This window comes from Pseudogymnoascus verrucosus (assembly GCF_001662655.1).
Source record: "Pseudogymnoascus verrucosus strain UAMH 10579 unplaced genomic scaffold scaffold_16, whole genome shotgun sequence".
In the NCBI taxonomy this organism is placed as follows: domain Eukaryota; kingdom Fungi; phylum Ascomycota; class Leotiomycetes; order Thelebolales; family Thelebolaceae; genus Pseudogymnoascus; species Pseudogymnoascus verrucosus.
Window position 1 is genome coordinate 40,743 of NW_017263667.1, and position 21,697 is coordinate 62,439.

Consider the following 21,697-nt stretch of genomic DNA (forward strand, 5'->3'; position numbering starts at 1 on the left):
GGGTTTCGTGGAGCTGGCTTAGTACCTTTCGACCCGCAAGCAGTGCTATCAAAGCTTGACGTAAAGTTACGGACTCCAACTCCCTCTAGGGCCCCCTCTACCGACGTCGACCCTTGGGTCTCCCAGACCCCTTCTAACCCTACTGAAGCGCTTTCACAAACGACACTTGTTCGAAACCGGATTGCCCGTCACCAAGGGAGCTTGCCAACTCCTCTTTTTGAGACAGTTAAGGCGTTAGCAAAGGGTACGGAGCGTCTAGCCCATGAGAACACCCTTCTGTCTGCTGAGAACCGTACCCTTCGGGCAGCTAATGAAGCCCTCAGCAAGCGGCGAAGGGCTAAAAAGGCTCGCATCCGTCAAGGGGGTGCACTTACAGTCGAGGATGGACAGGATATTATAGCCCAGAAGGATGTAGATGAGCAGGTACGACGTGACGTACGTGCTGCAGGGGGTAGCCGCAGGGAGGGCCAACCGTCTGGACGGCGCTGCAGCACTTGCGGAAAGACTGGCCATAATGCACGAACTTGTCAAGACTCTATAGAGATACCTAGTTCGTCAGATTCTGAGCAGTAATATGTATTATAATATATGGTGGTTGATTTATTAGTATTCAGAGGTATATGCCAAGGAAAAGTGCGCGACTCGATGATAAACCACGTTAGCTGAATTAAGCCGGCCAATACAGTGACATCATACCTTTGACATGGAGCCTCTCTACATACCAGACGCTGGGCCTATAAAACACCTAGCATAAAAGTAATCGCCACTGCGGCATCTCACGATGAAGTTTTCAACGCTAACTTATTGGACCGAGTACCTTTCACAGCCCTTTTCTCTCAAACAGGTAATGAAGCCGGGATTCGCCCCTCTAGGCCATTCCTGCCGTTGGAATTGGATTTGATTGCGATCCTACACAACGCTTAAATTTCTTGTTCAAACTAGATAGTCTCGGCTATGCAAAACGTTAAAGACATGTGGAGGTTGAGGAGGTGGGCAAGGATTGGACTACAGCACGAAGGTGCGCGGCCCAAGTCCTGTCCGCCCTGGTACGTCACTTGGCCCGAACGGGAGCCCTAAGTACCGTGCGGAAAGGACTGGGCCACGCATCTCCGGATAGTAGCTTCATATGTTGTTCGAGCGGAGAACCCTGTGACTGTCTAGGAAGTGGTGAAGCAGGATCCTGGATCTGCATCAAGCTCCCCATGTAGTCTCCCCAGATCCCCAGATCCCCAGACCCCCAGTCCCTGTTCACTCCAACGAATTATGTATATATACATAAGTTATAGCTTTGGAGAGTTTATTTACTACCTTATAGGCTTTAAAGTTGAAGAATTTTGCAACTTTTTTCGCAAATTGCCGCTCCTAAGTACCCTTTCATACGATTTACTATGTAATGTCACCTACTTTTTTTGCTGTGAGTGGACGCACTCGCTTCCTCCCGACGCTTCGCTCATAGTTGAATCCAACGATTATAGTGCAATTAAATATGTTACATGAGCTACAGATCTGGGTCCGGGGCTTTGTATTCAGCGTATTTAGCAGGCAACTCTTGAGACATTGAGTGTATCTATCACACGTCTCTTTCTAACGTTTGCTGATGCTCCGAATTGAACGCGAATCGTGGTTGTCATATGCTGTATGCAGACTCCCCGCTCAATCTTTTACTCGTCTCAACCCTTTATTTGGGTAAATCTTCCGCATCCCCATGCAGTCCCCCACTTTTCTCCTAGCATTCATCTCTCAGTAACCCTCCGCTTCCATGTAGCAATGCATTGCGCGTTTTCTCTTCCTGTATGCTTGCGATGAGACTGCTTCTCTTCCTGATGCGATCACCGTACTTGTAAAAGACAAAAGGGATTGGAATAATCGCTATCTGAAGAAATCCAAGCAACGAACTGGCCCAGTTCGCGCCAAGGCTCTGGTAGAGACGTGATCCGATCAACGGCAATACACCCCCTAGCACGCTTCGGACGACCGTGTTGCTTGCCAGCGCCGAAGCGGCATACAGTTCGTACGTGTTTGCGAGGTAGGTCGTGGCATAGATGAACACTGCAATGTTCCCCGCGCCAATGGGCACTCCGGCTAGGATTGGCCAAATCCAGTGGATTCGCGTCGGCAGGCACGTCCAGGAGAACCAAAGCTGGCCAGTCGGGATCAGAACCGAGGCAATACATACGATACTCATCATGCATTCAGGTGGCGGGCTCCGCGTTCCCGGGTCTGGTTTGTGCGACCGGATCATCCGCTTGATCAGAGGCTCGGCCACAATCGTTAGAAAACCGCCCAAGCCGATGCCCAAGAAAGCCAACCCTGAAAACCCCAATGTCCAACCGCGAACCTCATGGAAGACGTAAGGATAAGCGACAAAGCAGAGGTATAGAATACCGTAAATCAAGCCAATATAAACGTTGAAAAAAATTATGATCGGCTCCTGGAAAGTCATCTTCAAAGGACGGGACAGGTTCACACGTAACATCTCTCTCAACGGGATATTCTGTTCATGTCGGCTCCACCAGCGCCCATCTCCAGTCTTGAGCCGAAGATCATTTGCTTGCCGGCGCAGGATCACTGGCGGATAGGTTTCCTTAATGCAACAAAGCATGGCAAAGGAGAACCCTGCGAATATCAGGATTAGCCAGTTTGTCCAGCGCCACCCCAGATATTGTGTGACAAAGCCGCCAATGACAGCCCCAAAGACAGGTCCGTTCAATGGCCCAATAGACCATATCGAATAAGCTAGCGCTCTGGATTCTTCAGGCACAACGTCCACCAGAATGCCGGGGGAGTTTGCAATGGACGCGGAGCCGGCCATAGCTACTTATCTCTCGTGGTTAGCAGTGGTTATATTTTTCTCCTCCGACAAAAACTCAAACACCACGCATTGGCACTCACCTCCGAGAAACCTTAGTACCAAGATCTGAGATATCGCTGTCGTGAAGTTACACGGAATCAGGAAAACAATAAACATGAACATTCCCACGACAAGGACCACCTTTCGGCCGTATACCTCACCAAGAGGAGCAGACAACACTGCGCCAACAGCGAGACCGCAAAGATATGTCGTAACCCCTAATGTCACTACAAAATTAGAGGAATGAAACTCTGACATGAGCTCCTGAATCCCAGAAGTGTACGTGGTCGAGTAGAGAACTCTGAAAATAAGACCAAAAAAGAGGCCCGTCAGCAATTTGAAATTTGATTCGATCTCACGTATGTTGGATGACCTACACCAGCCACGTTGTCCAGGAGGCACATCCTATCAAAAATGCTTTATACCACGTCGACCAATTCCTAGGATTTGCCGGATCATTGTGTGTCTTGAACGTCACTTCGAACTCTGGGGGGAATGAGGTAATTTCCATTCCGTATAGGAAAGAACAGGGCACAGCCTTGTCTAGTTTTGCCGCGGGCGACTTCCTCTTCTTTTCCGCTGAGTACTATCTTTGCTTTTTCGATGGACGACATAAAACGGTCTTTGCAACTTTGGGAAAGGAATTGTAAGAGAAGGTGGGCATTAAGGATCTATATATATAATTCCTGTAAACACCATTAAACTAGACCCATATTGACTGTTCCGGTCTCCATAAGTAAGCATGGTCTTCATTTTGTAGATTATTTGCAAGTATTTATCAAACCACAGTAACTCCTAAGCGTGCTCCGAGCGGTCCCGCTGACTCCGCAGAACTGTTTCGCCAAACTAGAGGCACACGAACCCTGGTCAGAAGAATACGACGGCTTTCGTTGGCCGCTCGTATGTCCGTGCTTTTCCTTCAAATTCACATGACAATAGATCAGGGCGACGGGTTAGCCCCCCCCACATAACCGACATCCCTGTGAGCTGAAAACCCCATAGTAAATCTGGCTGCTCGACTAAATTGCGAAAATCTCAACACTGAGTAAAGATAAGCCTGTTTAGACTCTTGATTTCCTTGCCTAGCGACTTCTCTTTCCAATATATACAGTTTCTTATTGGTAACTCATACAACGATCCATTTAATTACTACCAAGGCTATACCCCTCTGACCCTACCTGATTTGTGTGACGCATTTACGATACTTTAACAAATCCTTTTGGCCCCAAATTTGCGCAGAGATATGAATACTTCAGCATAAAATGGGCTCGGAATTTGCACAAGAGATATTGGAGCCAGAATTGCACTCGGCTACAATTGCCGTTTTGACGGGCAATATCAGCCGATCAGCCACACTGAGGCTGAGAGATTGCTACAGATGACGTCGAATCATCCACACCGGCGGCGCTGGCACAGATTTTGTCAGCAAATTATTCAAAGACGAAGATGACATTCCCACTTCAAACAGCTAATGCACACATTTACAAGGGTTCCCGCATTATAGAATTTTTCAAAATTAGCTTACAGATCAATGTATATAACCGGATGATAGCGCTTTCCTCATCGACTGTAACTAGTCCAGCACACACTGAAACCATGTCTTCTATTGGAGATAAATTCTCTTCGTCAAATTGTAGCTCACCAAACTCTACGGCAAGTGCTTGCTCAAGTTCAGACGTCGTCAGCGGCCTCTTCGCGCAAGTGATCCATGAGAGGACCTGCTTCGCGAGCAATACGTCGTCCAGAAGCTGGCCTTCAATTCTCTACATAGCATCCTTGTATGCATGGTCGTATGCCTCAGATTCAGTTGGGAGCTTTTTCAAAGCGTTACGGATAGCCTTTGCGGATCTTTTCCCTTTCAATGAATCAAGATGAAGCTGTGCAAGCAAGAACCTATGACTCGTAAGCATTGTTCACTCAGAGCTGGTAGTCACATACATTCCACTAACTGCTTTTACAATTTCGGCCTTTATTTCACTCTGAAATTCTGAACTGCTCTGAACGCATGTAGGCAGCTGCAACATATGACCATCTAAGTACCTCTGTACGTCATGATCGCTTGCCCGATTCTCTAATATATAGCAGCGACAGCCTGGAGAGTACTCGATATTTTATTGAGTCATGGAAAGCGCCAGGAGAAGATGGCCTACCAGCAATAGTGTGGAAGCAGACATGGCCAGCAGTTAAACACCACGTATTAGAGTTATTCCGAACTTCCCTCGAGGAGGGAGCCCTGCCTAATCAATGGCGACATGCAAAAATCATTCCCCTTAAGAAAATGGGAAAGGAAGACTACAGGATTGCAAAGGCATGGAGACCAATCTCACTACTTGCCACCCTAGGCAAGATCCTAGAGTCTGTGGTTGCAGAGAGGATCTCTCATGCAGTTGAGACATACGGCCTTCTCCCAACCAACCATTTTGGTGCGCGTAAGCAACGATCAGCAGAGCAGGCACTACTGATTCTGCAAGAAGAAATATATGCAGCTTGGAGAGGTCGCAAGATTGTGAGTCTGATCAGTTTTGACGTCAAAGGAGCATACAACGGAGTGTGCAAAGAGAGACTACTGGAAAGAATGAAGGCTCGAGTGTTACGGCTCGGTGGAAGGATTCTCCGAGCAGGGTTCGGATGGTATTACAAGTAATATATAATTAGCGCCACCCTCGCCAACTCTCCTAATCCCTTTTCTCCCTATCCTTCTAGAATCGACGACAGCAGATTGCAAAGAGCTATAGCCTTTAATATAACAGAACTTACAATACGACCTATATGGCTCTTACATCTACTTTAACGAGGAGCAATTCGTTGTTTACACTCTTCTCGACGAGTAGAAGGTAGTGCAGGACAGACGTCTTAGAGCTCATATGTGCGTAGCACAACGAACAGAATGACTAATTTCTGCTGCAGTGAACCCAGCGACAGATGAATTGCCGTTTTAGCTGAGCTCGACTCCTTATGCGACTTTGGAGAATTAGCCCTTTTACTGTATCTACTACAGGCTACCTTTGTATGTACTAAGTCTCCTCTCGATACCCATTCGACATCTCGACACATATATTAGGCGTCACACCCGACTACATACCTAATACACACCGGATAGCTGAACTACAAACTCCCTCCCAAGACCCTTACGGCATTACCACCATCTCCTAGCCTCCACCAAGCCAACCTTCACGATGCCTAAGTCACACTCGCTCCACTCGCACCATGACTACCCCGAAGTCCTCTCAAACCCCTCCCATCTCACCTCCAACTCGCTACGTTACTACGACACCTTAACACGCGTCTCTAGCGGTGAGCCCTGGTACAGCGATGACAGGGAGCGGCATCAGAGTTTATGTAAGCGGTTCGCGGATAGCTTCAGGAGGGACCCAAATCGACGTACCATTAATCCAGCTATTAATTCCACTAACCAATATAACCACGATGGTGCCTTAGATGCGCATAAGGCGGTATTAGCGACGGCGAACACGGCGCTAGCAAGAAAGTTGAAGGGGAGGCATCTGCAGATGATTGCAATTGGAGGGAGTATTGGTGAGTTGGGATGCTGTGAAGCGTAAGCCTAGGGTCTCACGGGAGTCCAGGGAACCAGGTCAGGAGGCAGGAAGGGTATCGTATTCAGTAAGCACAATAGGTCTACGTAGATACAGCGACTATTGACTGGAGGCCTCAGTCCTACGCCTCCAGTCCCTTTTATGTTGGGGCTCCTGCTTTTACCGAGCCCTACCGTGTCCTGCACGTGGGGGCGTCCTCACGTGACGCCCCTTTACAACAGGCCAGGCAAGCCGCCCACAGGAGCGAGCACCACGAGCAGCACAGCATAGGAACGTAGCATGGAAAGGTTGCAGCGGAGAGGGTGGAGTTAGAGGGGAGCATAAGGTTAAGTGATAAAGGGGTAAGGTGAGAATGGTTATATTATTCCCAGGTTACATATAGCGCACGCGTTCGATGGCGCATAGGGGGTAGTTACCCATGACAGTTCCAACGGTGCAATCGTTTGTAGGATTGGAGCAGAGATGAGAAAGTTGGTAGACGAGTTTTGACGGCAATGAGGGGTGGTAAGTAATGGGGGTGAGAAGAGGATAACATGCCCAAGTTATATACAGGGCGTCCGTGTAATAGCAAACGGGGGGTGGTCGTGCATAAGGATTCCAACGGAGTAATTGATGGTTGAATCGGAGTAGAGATGAGAAAGTTGTGGCCGGTTTTCCAAAACATAAGGGGTGAGGGGATAGGGGGACAACATTCCCATATCATGCACAGGGCCGGCGTTCGATAGCAGATGGGGAGTAGTTCGGCATGGAAATTCCAAGGGTGTAATTGTTCACAGGACCGGAGTAAAGATGGGAAAGTTAGGGGTGGGTTTCGACAGCCAGAAGGGGTAGGGGGTAGGGAGAAAAGAACAACATTCCCAGATTGTATAGAACATGCACTTTCAAAAGCGTATGGGGGGCAGTAGTGCATGGCGTTTCCAACGGTGCAATCGTTCGCAGGATTAGAGCAGAGATGGTAAAGTTGTGATCGATTTTCGAGGCATAATAGGGGAGTGATGGGAGGTAAGGTGAGAACAGAGATAGCATTTCCAAATTACGCGCAGAGTTAAGGTTCAATAGCGGAGAGGTGTAGGTGGGTATTGCCAATCAAGCGGTATAATTATTCCCCATTTTGGATAAGCAATTCAGCGATATCCTGTCGATTGAATCTAACCGTGTGACGTAACGGTGTCATATTGTCAATATCCACTAAATTCGTTGGCGCACCGAGCATCAGAAGTTTCTTCACGATGTCAAGTGCGCAATTCACATTAACGATCGCGTGGTGTAATAGGCCCTTCTGCTGGATATCAATGGTTGTGGGGCTGGCGCCGTATCTTAGCAGGAAATGGATTGTTCCTGTTTGGGCTTCTGCGATCGCATATGACAGAGGGGTCCGGCCGTCGTTATCTTTGAAATCCAGGTTAACACGGCCGGTAGCCATCAGGAGCTCAACCACAGTCTGATGCCCCCTTTCCGTTGCGTAAGACAGTGGCGTCCGGTTCTTGTTCCAGGATCCAGCGGACTTCGAGTCCGGATCAATGCCATCTATTCCAAGCAGCATCTCTACAGCGGCCGCATTCCCTTTCTCCGCTACCCACGATAACGGCGTTCGGCCATATTTCGCGTCTTTGAATTCGGGAACGACTCTGCCAGTATTGAGCAGCAGTTTGACCACGGCGTCGTGGCCGTACATCGCAGCCAATACCAGCGGCGTCTCAGAGTTATCATCTTCAGCATCCGGGTCGACACCGTCCTGGGCAAGAAGCAACTCGACAACCGCTGCGTGTCCGAACATTGCAGCTCTGGACAGTGGCGTCCGGCTGGAATTGTCCCTTGAGTCTGGTACAACGCCATCCATATTAAGAAGGAGCTTGACGGTGGATTCGTGTCCATTTCCTGCAGCATGCGACAACGGAGTTCGGCCTGATTTGTCCTTTGAGTTAATGCCAAAAATGTTCTGGGCAGAAAAAAGCGCGATAACGGCGTCATGCCCAGTCCTTGCCGCCCACAATGGGTTCTCGACGCACCCTCATCGTGACGCTGAGATCTTCAGCTACATCCTCAACGGAGAGCTGACGCACCGCGACAGCACGATCTAGAAGGGGAAGGAAGGCAAGGAGAGCGACGACTTCTACCGCATGAAGAGGGGAGATGTCCAATTCACCACTGGCGGAACGGGAATTGCACACTCGGAGGTCAATGAGAGCGATAAGCCGGTGCACTTTCTGCAGATTTGGGCCCTGCCCTGGGCGAGAGGTTTAACGCCACGGTACCATACGAAGACATGTGATGAGGCCAAGAAGAGAGAGGCCTTCGTTCCTATTTTGTCCCCAATTGCTGCTGGAAAGGGTGCTGGCGCTGAAGACGAAGCGGCGGCTGTTCCAGCGATACCAGGGACAATTCCAATCCACGCCGATTTCGTCATGGCAGCAGGCATTATTGGCGCTGGGAAGAAATTAAACTGGAGTGTCCGCGGTGAAACGGATGCAAAGGCTGTTGTGAAGAGCAAGATCGACAGGAAGGTGTATATCCACCTCCCGATGACAAATGATGGGAAGTCCAAGATCAGATTAGACGGCCGAGAAGACTCTGTTCTAGAGGAGGGAGACGGTGCGTTTGTCACTGGTGTACAGGCCGGCGATGTGCTTGGCTTTGAGAGCATTAGAGAGGTGGAGGCAGAGGTTATTGTTTTAGACAGCGATTAAGCGGTCTAATTTGTTGCTAATGAATGTTATGATAGAATAGATGTAGCTAATGAAACTCTTACTACCGTCTTTAAGACCTGGTTTTTACTCAAGTGCTATATGTAGACAAATTCTCTTGACCCCGAACCCCCAACAAGCCTTTACTTGGACGCCGCCATAGCCGCTTCTCGGTCCTTAATAATCTTTGCAATTGCCGGGCGGGCCTTGATGCGCTCCAACCAGGCGTTGAGGGCGGGGAAGTCCGTCTCGAGGTTGATCCTGTCCGCGAAAAGGGGCGCGATGGCATACCACATCACGAAAGAAGCATCGGCGTAGCTGTACTTGCCGCCTACGAGGAACTCCTTGCCCTGCAGTACGCCGTTGAGGACGCCGGAGACGCGACGGATCTCATTAACGTAGCGGTCGACAACACTAGGGAGCTTCTCGGGGTGGTAGAGGGTAAACCACACAGCCTGTCCGAAGTAGGGGCCCTGGCCAGATACCTGGTAGTATAGCCACTGCTTGGCTTCGTAGTACTCTTTCGAGCCTAGAGCAAAGTTAAAGTTGTTTTGCTTGTCGTAAGTTTCGACCAAGTATTCAATAATGGCACCCGACTCCCACAGCGTGATGCCCGTATTCGGGTCCTCAATTGAAGGCACACGGCCATTGGGGTTGATTGACTCGTACGCTTCCTTCTTCATGTCTGGGAAATCGATCATTTTGACAGTGTAAGGGACGCTAAGCTCCTCGAGAACCATGGCCACCTTCCAGGCGTTAGAGCCGCTGTCGTGGCCCCAGAGAGTGATCGGCTTGAGAGACATGTTGCTGAAGTGGTGTGGGCGTAGACTTGGCTTGGTATGCAGGAATATTGAATGAAGATGAGAGACTTGACACTTCTGCGATTGAGTCTGATGCACAAGATGATAATTGTATCTCTGGGACAGACACACTGGCCTCTTAAGTATCCCGGAGGAATATCTCAGAGCTATATGCTATTATAAATCATCAAGTTACAGAAAGCTAGGAAATCAAAATTGTTCTGTCTACGAGGCCTCCCCACTCTGGCGGAACTACAACGATGATTATGAACTTCAGTCTACTTCCGCTCCGGCGGAGCTACAACGATGATTACAAAATCAAAAGCGAGGTGGGGGACAAGCTGACAGTTGGTCAACGGTTTCCGAGTGGCGAATACTTTGTTGCTGGTATAACCACTTGTCCGGCTTACTAAGCTCTTTCGAAGGCGGGTGGAAGAAATTCCCGGACACTGCACAGTTATCCCACTTAGCGAAGTGTCCGGGCATTTCTTTCAACCGCCTTCGTTTCATTCTACGCATTATCTGATCAACACTCAAAGAATCATCTATATCCTTCGGGATGTGGTTTACTTTCCTTCATAATCCTTATTTGAATCTCTATTTAGCAACATATAGTAGTATATAACTCTGGGTGAGACCCAGAGTTACGAGAAATCAGAGCATGTTTTAACTGGATCTGAAGTGGTACTCCGTAGTATAACCATAGTTGCCGTAGCGATATTGGGGTAGTCATCACTCTATATCCACTTATATCCTTTACTAAGGCCGGTGGTACTTTTCGTCCTCCCCGCCTCTTTTCCGGTGGAATTGGCCGGTGGGCAGCACAAAAGCAAACTCTGTTCTGATTCCGGTGGAAGAGCGATTTCACCCCTGAACGGGATCCCTTACCAATAAATCAGTCAGTCGTAACAACGTCGGGTCAGGATCTGTGCACGGGAGAGATACCTGGTCAGCAACTTTCGATATTTTCAGGATCTCAAGAGTATCACCGATGGAGCTTGCAAGCGGACGCTGATTTGTAATGCCAGAAATCAACCACGTGAGCCGGGATGACCTCATCACCGAATGGCCCCTAGGTGATTCAAATAGCCCTATATCCCTCCTCAGTAGTGTCGCCGTGCATCTAGATATAATTTCTCTTCTCAATCAAAACCATCATGACTGATCCAACTCCTAAATCCGTACTGGTAACAGGAGCAAATGGGTATATTGGCAATGCAACTGCACGGGCTTTCGTGAGAGCAGGATGGACAACCTACGGTCTCGTGCGACAAGAATCACTGCTGCCCTCCCTCAAAGCAGAGGAAATCATCCCCATCCTCGGCTCGCCCGCCGACCAAACATTTATCGCCTCCCTCGACTTGAGCGTCGTCTTCGACGTGATTGTTTCCACAACGGAGGAAATAATGAACTATGTTCCACACTACAATGAGGTCGTCTCCTTGCTCGAGGTACTCGCTGAGCGGAATCAAAGTCATGGGAAGAAGAAGCCTCTAGTACTGTTCACGAGCGGCTGTAAGGATTATGGCATGATGGACGAGATGTCCGATTCGCCCGGCCTGCAACCCCACACAGAAGAGTCGCCCATAGCTCCTCCGCCCTTCGCACTCAATCGCGCCACCCACGCCATCAAGATCTTTGAGCATGCCTGCCTGTTTGATGCCGTTCTGTTGCGTCCCACAAACGTGTATGGGCTTGCCTCGTCGTATTATGGGGATTTCTTGCGGCTGGCGAAAGAAGGTAAGGAGAAAGGCGTGCTGGAATTCAGTGAGAACCCGAAGACTATCTTGCATGCCTTGCACGTAGATGATTGCGGGGAGGCGTATGTGGCGCTCGCAGAGTTTCCGCACAGGGAGAAGCTCAACGGACAGTGCTTTAACATCTCCAGTTATAGATTTGAGACGCTAGAGGAGATTGCACAAGCGTTAGTGCATGAATATAACATTCAGAATGGGGTCAAGTGGTTGCCGGTTCCGCAGGGTCGTGCCGATGTTGATTTCGCTAGGCGTATGTTGAAGAGTTTCCTTCCTACATAATAATGAAACACGGCTAACAAGTCCCTATAGGCTTAATTGGATTCTCACAGTGGACTGGGAGCGACAGGTTGAGAGAATTGACTGGGTGGAAGGATCGCCGGGTTCTGTTTTCAAAGGGGTTGAAACAGTACAGGCTTGCGTACGAGGCTGCAATTACAAGACCAGAATCCAGAAGATGATGGAAATTAGCTATACATCAAGCTGAGATTTCTGTGAAATGGAACGGTTCCAAAGTTGGCTTTTGGAAAATCTAGACTTCTATAATTAGTCCAATTCTACTAGAATTAAAAGCTACATACTATTTGAAACTCAATACTGTAAATATGATCACAACAGCCAATTATATCCAGAATGATGGCTATTGGCTCTGGGATTGATTGGTCCAGTGGCTAGTAACAGTTGCACTTAAGGTATTAGGTGCAGCTCGGAATTTCCCTGTTTCTACCTTACTCAAACTTTCCTAAGGCACTGTCCAGTGCTTAGACAGTGTCCTGTGCCTGGGTAGTTTCCCCCTTCCAAATCTTTGAGTTGTGTGGCCCTAGTTTCAAAGTATTTCAGACTCTCATCTATGAATTTGATGCATGGAATGACGCATTGGACCTTTAAAAGAGATTTCTTCACCAGTTTCCTTTTTGATGGGTCAACGAACCTGGGGAACAGAAGCTTTTCAAGCATGGCTTAAAGTGTGAACTTCCTATCGCACTTGCTAACACCAGAGGCAATGCGCTGCAAAGCCTCGATTGTGTAGAGATTAATGAATCGTTTATCTCCGCGCTCTGAAGGGTGATAAAGCTCTACATAAATTTGACGTGCTTCAGATACCTTTTTACCTCTTAATTTATCAGCTTTGGTGGGAGAGAGTATGACGCTAAGAGATACTACCTCATCGCACCTGAGTTCTAAATCTGCGTCCATTCTTAAAATCCGTTTAAGATCTAGTCTACTCTCCTATTCCATCTATTTACCTAGCGCATGGCCTTCTGCAGAAGTGTACGGGCCCAAAACTGCGTTTCCTTTTCAATGGAAGCTTTGATTGTATTCTCTCTCTCCCATCCATGTCCTTCCCCCTTATATATCACAACTTCAACGTCCTTTCCCTGCTCCTTCATGGTCTGTTGCATCTCCTTCGTCTGACTCTCTGGCACCACCGTGTCCTGGTCACCCTGTAAAAGCAGGAGCGGAGCTCTGATTTTATCGACATTATAGCACGCACTTCTACTCCTGTATACAGGCCCCACGTCCTCCATTGTCTGTCCATCTTTGAGGACAAGCTGCTGCACGTACTGGCTTTCGAACTTGTGCATTGTTTCTGCGAGCGCCTTAAGGTTGCTGACGCCGTAGAGGCTTATAGCCCCAGCCCAGAGGTCGGGATACACGCACAACGCCTGGAGGACTGCATAACCACCCGCGGACTCACCGACAATGCCAACGCGTGATCCATCGATAAGGTGTTGGGATATAAGGAAGGAAACACAGCTTGCGGCGTCAGCAATGTCAATGACACCCCATTCTCCCTGTAGAAGCATTCGGTAGGCACGTCCGTAACCCGTTGAGCCGGCATAATTAACACAGGCGTAAGCATAACCCCGTGAGGTCCAGTATTGTATCGCCAGAGAAAGGCCGGGTGCCACATGCGTCGTTGGTCCGCCATGCATCCACAGTATGACCGGTGGTCTACAGCCGCGCCGTGCCTGGAAGCCTGGGTTCTTCGGCGGTACAAATATAGCGTGGGATGAACCCACTTGGTTCTCACCATAGCAACGAGGAAAGGTGATGTGTTGAGACTCCGAAATGAGCGAAGCTGGTATGTTAAACTGAATGGAGGGCCTGAGAAGTCTTTTCTCTCCTTGGTTTCTGGTGTTGACGTAGTATACTGCTTGTGGCTCTGTCAGAGTTGTACCTATCACAATAAACTCCGTCGCAGAAAGGGTTCGAATTGCATCCCTTTGGATGTCAACGAGGCCAAGATTTAATTCTGTATACTGCTCTGTGTCAAGGTCGATCAAGATGAGTCTTGATGTTGCGTCCTTATTGACAGTTGCCACAATCGTGCTTCTGGTGAGGACGACATAAGTACAACTAGAGTATCATGTGTAAGAAATAGCATTCAAACGTCATTGGAATGAAGTACAAACTTGGCCAGGTAACTTTCACGACTGCCGAATTCTGCAGTTTCGAGGCCTTTCAGACTGACAATTTGCGGTCTCGTTGCACCATGGGCCAGGCGGTAAAGTTGCCAATATCCGGTTTTATCGCTCACAAAGAACAAAGTACCATCAGGGCCCCATCTTGGCTGGCAAATGCTCTCTCTGCCTGCTTCTCCAGCAATCAAGATACCACTTGCGCGCTCTCGCGGAGCCCACGTCGCGGAGTACAGCTCGCAACCAGTCCATGGCATGTCAGGGTGATTCCACTGTGTCCAACAAATTTGCTTCCCATCGGCGCTAAACTTAGGATGTTGATAGAAATCTGCATCCTGAGCCAAGATAAACACTTCTCGTTCATTGGCATCGACTGCTACGATAGAATTTACTACCACATTTGATGAGTGGTCTTCTTGCACCGCAAGAACCCACTGCGGCAGAGTAGGGTGGACATTGAAATCTGCGAAGCGAAGGGTTTCGGTGGGCGGTAATATGCGCGTGATGTTTCCAGACTTGGGATATAATGAGAAGACCTCGTTGGTAGGATGATTCGTGAATATCAGGCTCCCATCAGGACTAATCGCAAATGACCCACCTCCATATTCATGAACTGTGCTCATGGCATTGAATTGCTCAGGTAGAATATCCTCGGCACCGGATTCGAGAAGCTCAACGATGCAATAACGCCCGCCCTCGGCCGGGCGTGACTCAAGCACATAGACTTGCCCTGTTGAGGCCTGCTAATTTGTTATCGCTTCGTGCATGGGATGTAAAGCGCTCTTAATCTTATTCAGAAGCTACATTTACTTACATTGACTTGTAGTCCTTCGAAACGAATACTGCCGCTGGAAAGTAGCTCTGCCGTGATTGGGCTGGTCCATGTCCCGAATGGGGCATTCTGGAGCTCGTCAGTCATGCCAGCTGTGCGGTTGAAATCACTCATTCCTGAAAGCAGTCATCAATCTATTGTCAGTTAACCGAGAAGAAACCTCTGCTACGTATAAGGCGAGCTTTGGCCGGTGGAGGAAAGCCGTACCTGCAAGCAAAGACAGATTGAAAAATATGGCTTCCACAGCTTCGAGAGGGTATGGACAGGTTCGACCCAGTCAGTATTGTGCTGATATTTGTACGACGTTATCGCCACCGGCTCAGCGAAAGGAAAATTCACGCTAGGGGGAAATCGCTCTTATTCTGGAATCGCGCTGTGACGCAGCCAGATAGTAGTCCACCCACACAGTAAGGCAGGTAGTCTCGTCTCGGTTTAGTATGGTCGAGTTGTCTGAAATGGGCACTGCAATTTATACTAGCGCGTGATGCTGGGGCTAACAATGCAATATTCCGTCGGTCGAGGGTATATTGGGCGAGATACTACCTTCTTCAATCACGGATGTCAGTGGATCTACTTGTTTTAGCATTCTAAATAACTCATTAGCAGCGTTGAGCCTCGCCACTCTCATTCGCCACTCTCATTCGCCACTCTCATTCCCCTCTCTTTCGTCTGAAGTGGAGTAGAATTAGCACCCACAACAGCTCCCGACATTCCTGTGTGGAGGGCCGCAATGGGCGAAAAGGTCGAGATCAGGAGCGCCAGGTTACCGTTCCATGTGTCTTGGTAATGGTTCAATATATGTTCGTGATGCAAACGTTACTAGAGGCCGCAGTATCTCTGCAGGTTGTGGCCGTCATCGGTGACGAAAGATCACTTAGGTGCTCAAGTTGAAACAGGAAAGCACCGCATAATAATGGGCTTCTGTCAGACGAAAGACAGGTATCCTACCTGCTATGAGAACTTCGGATTGCAAAGAACAGCCCATACACTTAATACTGCAGAAAACTTCATTCTCTTAGTTTTACTAGTAAGCCCAGCTTGTTGGTAACCGAGTGCAAGACATCACTCCATGGATGGAATCCGTCAAAGTTCTAGCGAGTCCGCATCAACCATTCTCGGCCGCCTAATTCTTCATGAATTCCTCATACTCAGTCATGTTATTGATCCCTTTTGGCATTCCATTTGGCTGAAGGCCATGCTCGTCCATGAGCTTGTCTCTAGTAGTCATTACCTTCTTCCACGAGTCGCGACCCAGCATACGGTTGTGCCATATTTGAACGTTAGGATACTGCTTCAATGTATCTTCTCCTGGGGGGGTGAGGAGCGTGGCATCAAGACGGGCGTTCCAAGGTAGAAATGCGAGGTCAGCAAAGGTGCATTTGTCACCGACTAGCCAGATCTTGCCCTGAAGAGCATTGTTGAGAACTCCGAGGATGCGATGAACCTCTTTTGTGTAGCGCTCGATAGCAGAGGGGAGCTTTTCCTGATGGAGGACGTTAAACCTAGAAGGTATCTTAGTTTTGACTGCTATGGATTCGTATGGAGGACTTACCATCCACACTGTCCAAAGTAAGGGCCTTGGCCACTTGTTTGGAAGTGAAGCCACTGGTTAAGCAGATACTTCTCGTTGAGCGAGTCATAAGTCAGCTTCCTCTCCTTGTCGTACACCTCTTCCAGGTACTGGATTATAGCTCCAGACTCCCACAGGATTAGGCTAGTATTGGGGTCCTCGATAGCTGAAGTAATCAGTAAACAATAATAACACGAGAGCTCGATCAGACAGTCTTGTCGCGTACCAGGCACTCGTCCGTTTGGGTTAATGTTAATGAAAGGCGGCTTCTTGACGTCGTCGAACTTGAAAGAGTTGATGATATAGGGAATGCCAAGTTCCTCGAGGATTACTACTACCTAGAGCTTTTATTCAGCTTCAATCATTCCACTTCGCTGACGATAGCAGTTAACCTTACCTTCCATGGGTTTGGACCCGGCGCTTCCGGTCAGTTAACATCTAAAATATCAATGTACATAGGATTATTTAGACTAACGAGTCAACCAGATAGTGATCGGCTTAATCATTTTGAGTTATCTCTCGTCTAATGCTTCGTGACAGGGCGAAAATCAGTTTCGAGCCGAATGTTTGTCTTTTGTGAATTTTAAGGCATGTAGGTATATATACGTTGACTCGAGAATAAAAAGCGCCGCGACATGCTTCGGAGCGATAATTAAGCCGAGCAGCCATTGAACCGGGATACCTATAGGGATAGCGGTTTAGAGTTTGTATCCCTAATCTCCCGGCATCTTTCTAAGTCTGCTATGAGTCTCGGACGCATACATTGAGCCAGTGCCGTTGAATTGAAGGTACAGCAGGCCAAATGGGGCTTCTTCTGGTCTAATCCTTATCGAGATGTGCCCTGGCTGAGGCTAGAACTTACTAATAACCTGACTAACAACCTGACCATTATGAAGATCTGATGTAATGCTTATGCTCTTTCAATCACTTAAGGGAGCGAAGAGTTTTCAGTGCGTAGACCGCAGTGGGACGTTCTAGACACAGATGTTACAACATACCTGGGCAGCGGGTGAATAATTCCGTGCTGACAAATTCACCAAAGTGGGATGTACGCAGTGGGACGATTTCGACACAGATGTTACAATATACCTGGGCTGGTGAAATAATTCGCGTGCTGACGAATTAACTAAAGTGGAACTTTCGACCCAGCGACAGATCACGGGATTAAATCTGACAAATGACGTATATCATAATTGGGTTTCAGGTAAGTTATATACAGTAGTTAATAGTTTTTTTACGGGTTATATTGCACTTTGCAATTTGGAGGTTCTAGTATAGATCATTGCTCCGAGTCGCATTTGGTCTTTTCCAGCGACAATGAAGCCGATAGTTCTCTACTCACGGTAAGTGCCAAACTGAACGATGCATAGGCTAAATGAAGAAATTACACTAATAAGTCACACAGCCTTTGGGGTTTGTAAACTCAGATATGATTGTTATCGCATGCTGACGTGCATGACAGCCCAACCCATGGAAAGTGGCCATCGTTCTCGAGGAGCTCAAGCTGCCCTATAAGACACACATTTTGAAGTCAGATGAATTGAAGCTGCCAGAATATGAGCGTATCAGTCCCAATGGTAAAGTTCCTGCTATTGAAGACCCCAATACTGGAGTTAGTCTCTGGGAAGTAAGTATTCTTTCCCTATGCACAAAAAGGCTGTGTTTCTTATGCCACTCTTAGTCCTGTGCTATCATCGAATACCTCGTCGACACCTACGACGAAGCCAGCACGATAAGCTATTCTACACTCCCTGGAAAATACCATATCAAACAATTTCTATATTTCCAAGCTTCGGGCCAAGGGCCATATTTTGGCCAAGCTTTCTAGTTCTTCTCCTTCCATCACTCCGAATACGTGCCTTCGGCCATCGAGCGCTACGGAAAAGAAGTTCTCCGCTTCCTGGGTGTGCTAGACAGGGTGCTGGAAGGAGAGGGTTGAGGGAAGACCTGCTGTGAGAAAGGTGGTGCAGGATAGAGCGGATGCTACTGCTGCTGCTGCTTCGCACTAGACTTCATAGTACTAAGAAATAAAGAGCTGAGACTATTAAATCCACTCAGTGCCCCGTTTTCTTAAATCCTCGGCGAATGATAGGTACTGGCCCGGTCGGCATGCTAGCCATTTCGTCCGGTGGGGCCGGAAGACGTGGCCCAGCAAGAGTACCCCTTAGCATTGTTATCAGATTTCGAGAGCAACGCCCAGGTTGATAATGTGGGCCGACCAATGGCTGTGAAATCTCTGAGAATATCTGCGCTGGGAATGAGATAGCTAAGGAAATCGGAGAGATATATCTTTCCGCCGGATACTATGCCTCGTTCCTGCCCCTTCATATAAACCCGTTGCCTCTTAGTGCTTTTGCTGTTCCCGGCCAGCCAACCCCGAAAAGGACGCGGTTTCCCTCCGTGCCCGGCGCTAAATTACAAATCATGGAATACTCCGTAGTAACCAAAAGGCCAGATTCACCAGGGGGCAGGGGGGTTATATTCTCGCGTTCCCTATTTCACAGATTGTATAGTCACTTACACGACGGGCTTCCCCTACCCCAAACTTTTCATTTGATGCTTCGCAGGGTTTCTAGGCTATTGTCCAAATACGGTCAAGCGCAAATAATTCCATCAAGCCAATCAAAGGATATTGATAATCCGCGATGCGAGTTTCCATGGACACGTACGACAGGAATTACTCTTCCTCTAAATTTAGGACTTTTGGACTTATTTGGACAAGACCTACTAATAACCAACCGCCCATCGCGCCTAGATGATTGTGGCAAATGACTTCCGCGATTATGTGATTATTCGGACTACGTTAGAGAGGTTAGACTCTTATACCGCATGACTGATCCGAGAAGAGCCCAATTAGGCGTCGCAACCTATTTACTTTTCGGGTTCTGTAAAGAATGACCTCTTAACTTATGCCAAAATCCGTAAGACTAGAATAGACACTAATTTTCTAAAGTAAAACTTAACATACTTACAGACAACGGCCAACCTTCCTCCCTGGTAGCTTACGTTGCATTGTATTTTGTGACATCAGATTCTCGAGCGATAACATGAACTTGCGGCTAGCTGGCTCTTTCAGGAAATTGACGGCCTAAGTTGGCCCAGACATATACAAATATCTCACAGCGATCTCTAAGGGATGGGTTTGTATATTGCTCTCCTCTTATTAGAAGCAGAGATTAACCATGCCGATCTAGCGGGCGAGGGTAAGATATTTGCGTGCAACCTTGATCATTTGGCACCCGAGGTCAAGAAATGGCGGCACCACCATCACAATACCCTATAATCGAGCATGAGGGATATCTACCCTCCTCTTCACCACGTCGTCAATAATCGACATGGCCTGGAGGAGCCTCCTCTCCTGCAGCCGCGGAGCAACAACTTGGATAGATAACGGGGTGTTGAGATACACCCGTCTATCAATGCTATTCTTGTCCCCTATATGTATCGCGTTAGTAAATCAGTCTTCTTCCGTCTGCACCATCACTAGCATAAGGCACAGGTGAGGTTACTTACATAATGTCCTGTTATACTCATCCCAGCTACCCAGTGGCTCGCTATCGTCCGTCCATTCATCGTGCAGGTCCTCCTCTTTAAACTCCCTCACCGGCAGCGTGCCAGCAGGATAGTCCAGAAGGACGAAGCTACTCGTGTAACCTACGCTATTCCAGCGATCAATCGGGGGCACCGGATGTGGTGCCACAGGACAGATAAACGCATCGATCTGCCGACCCTTGGCATCCGTCCAGATCTTGAGCATCTCTGCCTCCAGTGCCTCCTTCTGCGCGTGGATCGCCACGAGCCCGCCCATCTTTATTATCTTCCCCCTCTTTAACCGCGGGCCTAGCCACTCGGTCAACGGCTCGCCTGTCTTCTCTAGCAGGTCAAACATGTAGTTGGCCCCGCCCATCCTGTAGAACTTGTCCACCAGTGACGGACACTCCTTGAGCGCCGGGGCATGGAGCTCCACGACCTCTATACCCTCTGACCTTAGCATCTGCACCGTCTCATCTAGGACCTTCTTCACCGGCGGCAACGGCTGGATCACCCCGTCGCTCCAGAGAACACCGACGAGCAACTTCGTCTCCTGCCCAGCCGTGCCCTGTTCCTCCCACCCACCATACACGACCTCCGGGTCTCTCTCCCACGACCGCGCACCCGCCACCGTCGCGAGAAACAGCTCGCAGTCTCGCAGGCTCGCCGCGATCGGCCCCGCGCTCGCATTCAACGCGATGCCAGCGCCACCAGGCCTCGACCCTGTCTCCTGCCTCGCAAACGGGACCCTCCCGCGCGACGGCTTCACGCCGTACACGCCGTTGCACATGGCGGGGATGCGGATGCTGCCGCCAACGTCAGTGCCGACGCCGAGCACGCTACCACGCAGGGCGACCAGCGCACCCTCACCGCCGGTGCTCCCGCCCGCCGTGACTCGCCGGTTGTGTGGGTTCAACACCCGCCCGAAGACGTTGTTGTCCGAGTCCAGTGCCATGAGCGTCTGCGGCACGTTGGTTTTGCAATATAGCACGGCGCCCTGCTGCAGGAGTACGTCCACGAGGAGGGAGTTCTCCTGCGCTGGGTTCTCGGCCAGGCTGGCAATGCCAATGGAGGCGTCATAGCCGCGCACCTTGAAGGTATCCTTGAGAGAGACGGGAACGCCGTGTAACGGGCCGAGCGTTTTCCCTGTGCGGGCGTATTCCTCGTCGAGGAATTTAGCACGAGCGAGGGCGTCATCAAAGAAGATTTCCGTTAGGCAGTTGGTGAGTTGGTGTGCGATGGCGGCCCGTTTACAGAAGGCGAGTGCCACGGCGTGGGCGGTGTAGGTGCGGGAACCGATTGCGGCGGCGAGAGAGGTGGCATCGTGCTGGGAGGTGATCTCAAGCTCGAGGGGCGTGAGGATATAGGACCTGTGGGGGAAGGAGATCACAGATAGGGGTGCTGGATGCGGGACGGTTATGCGCCATTGGGGGGGGATGAGAGCGTTCTGCTTGGCCTTTTTGCGCGTGGCAATAGCTTTATAGGGAGGATCCAGAGAGGACATTGCAAGAGACAGCTGATAGAGAAGTCTAGTGTGGAGGTGCCTTGAAGATGGAAATGAGGGAGGTTATAAGCTTACCACGGCACCTACACATGTCCTCTTGGCGAATTCTAGCCATGTCCAAATTGGTTCTAGGCCGTAGACGGCAATACCCCCCACTATCTAAAATTGCTCTCCATGACCATACCTCGTCGTAA

General features: G+C 49.1%; 10 protein-coding genes across 10 annotated transcripts; 4 read left to right on the top strand and 6 right to left on the bottom strand.

Annotated features, from left to right (window-relative positions):
* Positions 1 to 1,600: 1,600 nt before the first annotated feature.
* Positions 1,601 to 3,701, bottom strand: VE01_04433 (uncharacterized protein). Its single transcript, XM_018273907.2, has 3 exons — positions 3,229 to 3,701; positions 2,893 to 3,152; positions 1,601 to 2,814 (listed from the first exon to the last, which is right to left on the bottom strand). The coding sequence occupies exons 1-3, from the start codon at positions 3,360 to 3,362 to the stop codon at positions 1,727 to 1,729; spliced, it is 1,482 nt and encodes a 493-aa protein (XP_018131313.2). The 5' UTR covers positions 3,363 to 3,701; the 3' UTR covers positions 1,601 to 1,726.
* Positions 3,702 to 5,513: 1,812 nt separating this feature from the next.
* On the top strand, positions 5,514 to 6,745 carry GAP1_2 (glyceraldehyde-3-phosphate dehydrogenase 1). Its single transcript, XM_059463616.1, has 2 exons — positions 5,514 to 5,685; positions 5,759 to 6,745. Exon 2 carries the CDS (start codon positions 6,028 to 6,030, stop codon positions 6,409 to 6,411), a length of 384 nt encoding a protein of 127 aa, XP_059319781.1. The 5' UTR covers positions 5,514 to 5,685; positions 5,759 to 6,027; the 3' UTR covers positions 6,412 to 6,745.
* A 759-nt stretch (positions 6,746 to 7,504) lies between these two features.
* On the bottom strand, positions 7,505 to 8,182 carry VE01_04435 (uncharacterized protein; the record flags this gene model as incomplete). The annotated part of the gene is made up of 1 exon (XM_018273909.1): positions 7,505 to 8,182. The coding sequence occupies one exon, from the start codon at positions 8,180 to 8,182 to the stop codon at positions 7,505 to 7,507; it is 678 nt and encodes a 225-aa protein (XP_018131346.1).
* Positions 8,183 to 8,397: 215 nt separating this feature from the next.
* Positions 8,398 to 9,092, top strand: VE01_04436 (uncharacterized protein; the record flags this gene model as incomplete). The annotated part of the gene is made up of 2 exons (XM_018273910.1): positions 8,398 to 8,421; positions 8,487 to 9,092. The coding sequence occupies 2 exons, from the start codon at positions 8,398 to 8,400 to the stop codon at positions 9,090 to 9,092; spliced, it is 630 nt and encodes a 209-aa protein (XP_018131394.1).
* Positions 9,057 to 10,116, bottom strand: URE2_2 (glutathione S- transferase, nitrogen catabolite repression regulator). The gene has a single exon (XM_018273911.2). The coding sequence runs from the start codon at positions 9,890 to 9,892 to the stop codon at positions 9,233 to 9,235; it is 660 nt and encodes a 219-aa protein (XP_018131395.1). The 5' UTR covers positions 9,893 to 10,116; the 3' UTR covers positions 9,057 to 9,232.
* Positions 10,117 to 10,981: 865 nt separating this feature from the next.
* VE01_04438 (uncharacterized protein) lies at positions 10,982 to 12,215 on the top strand. The gene is made up of 2 exons (XM_018273912.2): positions 10,982 to 11,896; positions 11,956 to 12,215. The coding sequence occupies exons 1-2, from the start codon at positions 11,047 to 11,049 to the stop codon at positions 12,102 to 12,104; spliced, it is 999 nt and encodes a 332-aa protein (XP_018131384.1). The 5' UTR covers positions 10,982 to 11,046; the 3' UTR covers positions 12,105 to 12,215.
* Positions 12,216 to 12,833: 618 nt separating this feature from the next.
* VE01_04439 (uncharacterized protein) lies at positions 12,834 to 15,537 on the bottom strand. The gene is made up of 4 exons (XM_018273913.2): positions 15,106 to 15,537; positions 14,881 to 15,014; positions 14,061 to 14,806; positions 12,834 to 14,004 (listed from the first exon to the last, which is right to left on the bottom strand). The coding sequence occupies exons 2-4, from the start codon at positions 15,010 to 15,012 to the stop codon at positions 12,891 to 12,893; spliced, it is 1,992 nt and encodes a 663-aa protein (XP_018131314.1). The 5' UTR covers positions 15,013 to 15,014; positions 15,106 to 15,537; the 3' UTR covers positions 12,834 to 12,890.
* URE2_3 (glutathione S- transferase, nitrogen catabolite repression regulator) lies at positions 15,514 to 16,974 on the bottom strand (the record flags this gene model as incomplete). Its single annotated transcript, XM_018273914.2, has 5 exons — positions 15,514 to 16,400; positions 16,451 to 16,634; positions 16,695 to 16,806; positions 16,866 to 16,888; positions 16,944 to 16,974. The coding sequence occupies 5 exons, from the start codon at positions 16,972 to 16,974 to the stop codon at positions 16,022 to 16,024; spliced, it is 729 nt and encodes a 242-aa protein (XP_018131365.1). The 3' UTR covers positions 15,514 to 16,021.
* An 811-nt stretch (positions 16,975 to 17,785) lies between these two features.
* URE2_4 (glutathione S- transferase, nitrogen catabolite repression regulator) lies at positions 17,786 to 18,296 on the top strand (the record flags this gene model as incomplete). The annotated part of the gene is made up of 4 exons (XM_018273915.1): positions 17,786 to 17,811; positions 17,839 to 17,881; positions 17,931 to 18,095; positions 18,150 to 18,296. 4 exons carry the CDS (start codon positions 17,786 to 17,788, stop codon positions 18,294 to 18,296), a joined length of 381 nt encoding a protein of 126 aa, XP_018131284.1.
* On the bottom strand, positions 17,909 to 21,636 carry VE01_04442 (uncharacterized protein). Its single transcript, XM_018273916.2, has 2 exons — positions 19,982 to 21,636; positions 17,909 to 19,903 (listed from the first exon to the last, which is right to left on the bottom strand). Exons 1-2 carry the CDS (start codon positions 21,501 to 21,503, stop codon positions 19,746 to 19,748), a joined length of 1,680 nt encoding a protein of 559 aa, XP_018131307.1. The 5' UTR covers positions 21,504 to 21,636; the 3' UTR covers positions 17,909 to 19,745.
* Positions 21,637 to 21,697: the final 61 nt, after the last annotated feature.